This window comes from Ambystoma mexicanum, chromosome 1p (assembly GCF_040938575.1).
Source record: "Ambystoma mexicanum isolate Mex_15411 chromosome 1p, UKY_AmexF1_1, whole genome shotgun sequence".
In the NCBI taxonomy this organism is placed as follows: Eukaryota; Metazoa; Chordata; class Amphibia; order Caudata; family Ambystomatidae; genus Ambystoma; species Ambystoma mexicanum.
Window position 1 is genome coordinate 62,268,554 of NC_090921.1, and position 5,985 is coordinate 62,274,538.

Here is a 5,985-nt window from a genome sequence, read left to right on the forward strand (position 1 = left end):
GTTCCCCTTAGTGCCAAACCCAGCTATGATATTATTTAACATCTCATAGAAAAATAACTATTTTACAGTGATCAATTTAAAAAGTGCTTTCTGTTGAATCCCCCTATATCAGGAGTCCCAATATTTGACATTGTTCACTTACCACAGAAATAAACTGTTGATTCTGAAGGAACTACTTGGTTACTACAGGGTTATTGTGAATCTCCCTCGGTCTTCAACCGATTGTTAAAGATGGACTTGGGAAACATACAATTTGCCAGTGCTATCATCCAGTACATGGATGATATATTGGTGTGTGGCACCACATAGAAAGAGTGCAGGAGAGATTCAGTGAAACTGATGACAGTATTATCAGAGACAGGATTTAAAGTGAACAAAGAGAAAATGGAATATTGTCAGAAGGAAGTTCTATACATAGGTCAGCTAATAATAATAAGATGGAAGGAAGGTAACACCTGAGAGAGCAGAAGCAATACTGAAAACACGCAGGCCAGAAACAGAGAAAGAATTACTGCCATTCCTGGACCTTTGCAATTATTGCAGAGCATGGGTCTTTGACTATAGTACATATATCAGGCCTCTTTTAAAAGTACTGAAAGAAGCACAGAAAGACAACATTGACATATCATGGACAGGTGAAATGATCGATTCTTTTAATGAGTTGGAGCTAGCAATCAGCACAGCTCCAGTATTAGGGATCCTTGATTATAATGACTATTTATATTTTTTTCCCCATGCAAATGGAGTAATAATGACAGCTGAAAACTACCATGGGACACAAACCATTTGCATTTTATAGTGGGAATTTAGACTCAGTAAAGCAAGGCCATTATCCATGTGAGCAAGCATTAGCAGCAGCAGATTTCCCAATTGAGAAATCCACCAGCATAACTATGGGCTGTACAGTAACATTATATGTTGAGCATGCTCTATTTGCCCTCTGTGGAAAAATTGAAAAGTACATTAAGAACACAGAGAGCATCTGGTTTTGAATCAAAATTGTCAGGCGTCGAGTGGTAAACTAAGCCAATTTTATAGCAGAGCCAGTAAAGGAAGGAGATTACGTGCACGTTTACACAAACTACACTGAATATCGTGATGAAGTACCCCATGTTAAAGAAAATACACTAGGAGTGGGACAATTCTCTTCATTGATGGCACACCAGTACAACATGCACCAATACTAGAGAGGCTCATTGACGCACTTGAACTTCCATTGGCTATCACCGTGGTGAAGTGCGCAACACACATTAGAGGTACAGACATGATTCCTCGTGTGAAGAGAGGTGATATAGTGCCCACAAGGGGGGTTTGTTAAAATAAACGGATCGGCTTTGTTAGGTAATAGTTTTAGAATTTTCTCTATGAGTAATACCTGAATAATAATGCAGCCACAATTGGGAAAATAAATCATTTCTAGCCACCCTATATTGAAAGGCTGTTGGATTCATTTCTCCCTTTGTTCACTTTTGCAAACTGGGCAACAGTAGGTCAGGGTGACAGTGGGGATGACAAGCAATGTTGATTAATATGGCAGGGGAGGAATTTCCCCATGGTAACACACCCTGCCAGCGCAAACCCAGGCAGAATGCCCATTGTAAGAATAAATAAAACATCAAGGAATTTCTTTACAGCAACAATGTCTTGCAAGTTTTTTCTAAGGAGCACTGGCACCAGGTGGGTGGAGGAAGGTGAGAACATACCAGGTGTTGTGTGGTGAAAGTCAGAGAAACAATCAGAGAACTGGGATATGGTGTCCAACCTTGGAACTATTCTGCTGAACCTTGTGTTATCTTCAAACCAACTAAATCCATTTCAGGCTTACAGCTGCATAGCTAGTTTTGTATGCAGAGTGTTCCAGCCAGTCAAACCAAAGGATTTCTGCTGGCCAGCATATGTTGATGTTATTGACGGGAGTGAGATTTCAGGATTCTGATGTCAGAAATGGGTGTGAAGGGTTTGGTTTCAGGAGGTGTGTTTTCCCAATTAGAGGAGGCAATGAATTTTATCCATGGTGGTTTGATGATGCCCTAACCAACCAGGTCTTTTGACCTTCCCTAAAATGAAACTAATGGGATTATGTTAATATGTGTTCAAGTGTATAAGTATTGTATCCTGTCCTGGGTGAAGTTGAAAACCTTTTCAACCAGTTCAGCTCACAGGGCTGTATGAAATTCTGTCTCCCAGCTTTAGCGGTTTAATAAATATGTGTTTTTCGTGCATGGTGTCCACTCTCCTTTATAGTTGGGCTATTTCCTTCCTTTTAGATTACCACTGTAAAGATCTGGTTGTGTGTTATTTCTTGTTCTGTTGTTTTAAGGTTAAATAAGCCATGAAAAAGGTGGATAATTTGTGGCAAGGTCAAAGAAAGGCTATGTAGTACACCCCTTTGAGGGGCACAGATATAAAGAGGTGGATCCCCATGTAGGAATGGGTAAGATAGCTATTCTGATTTGTGTTAGTATTGCTTTGGCATCAAGGTTTTTGTTGTGATATAAAATAAGACATTGGACGATACTGACATTGTGTCATTTTCTGGTATGTGGTTTTGTATTGCGAATGAGTGTTATTTGTGTGGGCTTCCAGCATTTTGGTGGATTTGTAAAGGAAGGTAGATTGGAGAAGCCTTGTTAGGGGGGGTTTGAGAGGGGAAGTGTAATAGCATTGATGTGTTGTTGGTAGCTTTAGTTTGGCAAAATGTATTAGTGTGTGCTGTATTGTGTAGTTGGGTGGGTGTAATGTGGCGTTTGATGCTTGTGGTGATTAAATGAACAAAACTCACCATTGCTTTTGTGTTAAATATCTAAATGAAAGGCACATTTAAAGATTCAGTGCCCAGCTACAGGTACGCTGCCTGATTGTTAAACTGCAGTTATATTCGAAAAGGGAAGGGGTGGGCTTTCTTGTTCATTGCTGGCTTGCAGACCACATTTCCAGGGCTATATTAGAAAGGGAGAAGGTTGGAGCAGAGTGTGGAACGGTGAAAACAGCTCCAGGTAGCTCTGTGGGTGGAGGTGCCTATTACTGAGTTATTTGCACTGTTTGAGCAGTATGTGTTTTGAGGCAAAATAATATTGAACAGGGGATATATATCGTGTTGGCAAAGGGGTGAATAGAATGTTGATTCAGAAGAGAACAAGGAGTTAGGCTACAGTGGTGACTTAGCTTGCATATTTGTGAGCTTCTGTGGAATGCCTCGACCTCCCCATGCAGAAATTAAATGAAGTATTTGAAAGAAAACACAGCAGAATGGCTGACATGGCCCTGGCTGTAGACACTGTCATTTGTGTCTGTATTTGATTTGTAATTTTGTTGAGAGAAGTATGGTAGAGTATGAAGTACCAGGCTATTATCCAAGTCTATGCAAAAAGGACAAGGGGTTAAACTTGTAAGGTAGGACAAAGAAATAGCCTTCCCTGTTAGAGGGCTTTCAAGAGGCAGGAGGGGCTGGTTAGGTGTCAGTAAATGAATGTAAAGTGCAGATGAAGGTATGTTTTTAGGATTGTGGCTCATGGAGCACAGTGTGGTTTTGTGAGCTCTGTATTGGCCTTCCCATTTAAGGAGGAGGAACTGATTTGAAGAGGAAGTCACCTGGCAGAAGAAGAGATTATGGGGATGACACTGTTAATACTATCATAAACATATTTGCTTTGTTTTTCTTTCTGCAATTTAGTAAATAAGTTTACTGCATGATACTCACCTCCATGCTCATTTCATATTTTCTCGGTTCTCCATGGTAAATAATATAGGAATAATCAAAATTGTATGGAGAGTAGTCTTTCCCACTACTGTACAGCAGACAACTTTCTGTGGAATGTTAAGCATCCAAATATTTTAGCTTTCGAGTAAGGAGTTGTGCAAAAATGCTAAATGGTCAATGCGTCATGTGCTCCTGGGAGCAGCATTGTGGCTGAGGACACCTACATGAGCAACCGCATATAGAGTAAACTGTCTCTAAGCCAGGCTGTGAATGAGGAATAGAACATTGAGGATTTCGTTTATATGAAGTATTTCCATGTCTGTCTAACTATAGTCCAACTTAATTTGTTTTTTCATAGCACCTGATCCCACATTCATGGTATTCCACAAGGCTACACATTAGAGGTGTGAATGTCACCCAACTCTCTGCACTGACTGCATCAACCTCAGAAGGATTAGGAAGGCAAGTCAACTTACCTGTGACCTGTAGCCTCAGCAGCAAGCACTCAACTCACATAGATATCTCACAGGCAAAATCATAACCCATTCTCATGGTCCACTAATCCTGGCAGGTTTGATACGATTAAAATATAGAAACTTGCTAGACCAGTGTGAATGGATATCTTTTCAAAGTTTTATCTGGCACTTGTTTGGCAACTTATGCAGCAGTCTGGGAGTGTTTGTTCTGGTTCAATTCAATTGTTATCATGAACCAGTGATTTTAATGCTTGCTTTATATCACCCATACAAGACAATGCTGTTTTATTAATGGTTTTTCCTACGAAAGGCCTTCTTAAGAGCCTCCTTCACTTCCTGGTTTCTCAGGCTGTAGATCATAGGGTTTAACATGGGTATAATAGCAGAATAAAATATAGTGACCACCTTATCCTGATTCATAGAATGCTCAGAGTTGGGCCGCAGGTACATGAAGCAGAGGGTGCCATAGAAGAGAAGGACAGACATCAGATGGGAGGAGCAAGTGGAGAAAGTTTTGTACCTCGCTTCTGCTGAGGACATCCGTAGGATGGCTGAGATGATAAAGATATAAGATACTAATATGCAGATAGATGTGATGGACATGTTAAAGCCAGAAGACATGAGCAACACAGTTTGTTTGATTCGAAGGTCACTGCATGAAATCTTTAATAGTGATGGGTCAGAGCAGAAGAAGCCTTCTATCTTGCGTGAGCCGCAATAAGATAAACGGAATGTGAGTATAGTCTGCGTCATAGCATCAGTGAAGCCATAAGTATGAGAAAGGACCACCAGCAGAACACAGAATCTTGGCGACATCTTGATGGTGTAGTGCAATGGATAACATATCGCCATGTACCGATCAAAAGCCATGATCACTAGAATGTAAAATTCAGAAATCACAAAGGATGCAAAAAAATAAAACTGAAGTGCACAACTGATAAAAAAAATGGACTTAGTCTCAGTAGCCAAACTCATCAGCAGTTTAGGGACAACACAAGTAGAGTAGCCCAGATCAACAAAGGACAAATTGGCAAGGAAGAAATACATAGGCTTGTGAAGGCTTGAGTTTACCACGATCAAGACTATAATCCCCAGGTTACCCATCACAGTAATAGTGTAAATCAGAAGGAAAACAAAGAAAATGACAGTCTGCAGTTCACGGCGGTCTGTGAGACCCAAGATGATGAAATCTGTAGTTCTATTTCCTGCCTCCATTTCTTCAAGATGTTTTGAAACCTGAAAGGGAAAGCAATAGTTCCTTCAAATTGACAAATGCTTATCTAATTATTTTTGTAATTCATGTTTTTATATAGTGCTTTCACAAAAGTACTCAACAGAGATTAATATAAAATGGTACAATATTTACTGAGATATGTGGCTATAAACAATCAACGTAAGAAGCAGGTATGGTCAGTTATTAGGCCGAGCAGAAAGTAGATATTTTTAAGCCTGTATGAAAGATGTGTAGAGAAGGAAAAGAGCGAGCATTTAAAGGGAGGGAATTCTAAAGTTTAGGAGCTAAAAGAGAAGATTTGCAAGAATGACATGAGGCAAAGAGAGCTTTAGAAACTGGTAGCAGGTGAAGCGGCTGCGATTAAATAGAATGACAAGGCGAGCATAATGAGACAAGAGAAGAGCTGAAGAATGGAGCAAAGCCATGTATGCATTAATAGACGACACAAAGAAAGTGGAAAAAAATGGGAGTCAATGGGGAGAAGAGAGAAGGGGTGAAGAGAAAGGATGATAGAAAATCAGGGGGATAAAGAGAACATAAGATGAATAGATGACTTAAAGAATGAATGAAGAATG

At 40.0% G+C, this 5,985-nt stretch overlaps 1 protein-coding gene across 1 annotated transcript; it reads right to left on the reverse strand.

Annotated features, from left to right (window-relative positions):
* Window positions 1-4,464: 4,464 nt before the first annotated feature.
* On the reverse strand, window positions 4,465-5,394 carry LOC138583070 (olfactory receptor 5AP2-like). Its single transcript, XM_069655017.1, has one exon. The coding sequence runs from the start codon at window positions 5,389-5,391 to the stop codon at window positions 4,465-4,467; it is 927 nt and encodes a 308-aa protein (XP_069511118.1). The 5' UTR covers window positions 5,392-5,394.
* Between the last annotated feature and the right edge of the window lie 591 nt (window positions 5,395-5,985).

Bases quoted from the DNA above. Each gene is read 5' to 3' on its own strand.
- LOC138583070 (XM_069655017.1), bottom strand. From the start codon at position 5,391: ATGGAGGCAGGAAATAGAACTACAGATTTCATCATCTTGGGTCTCACA.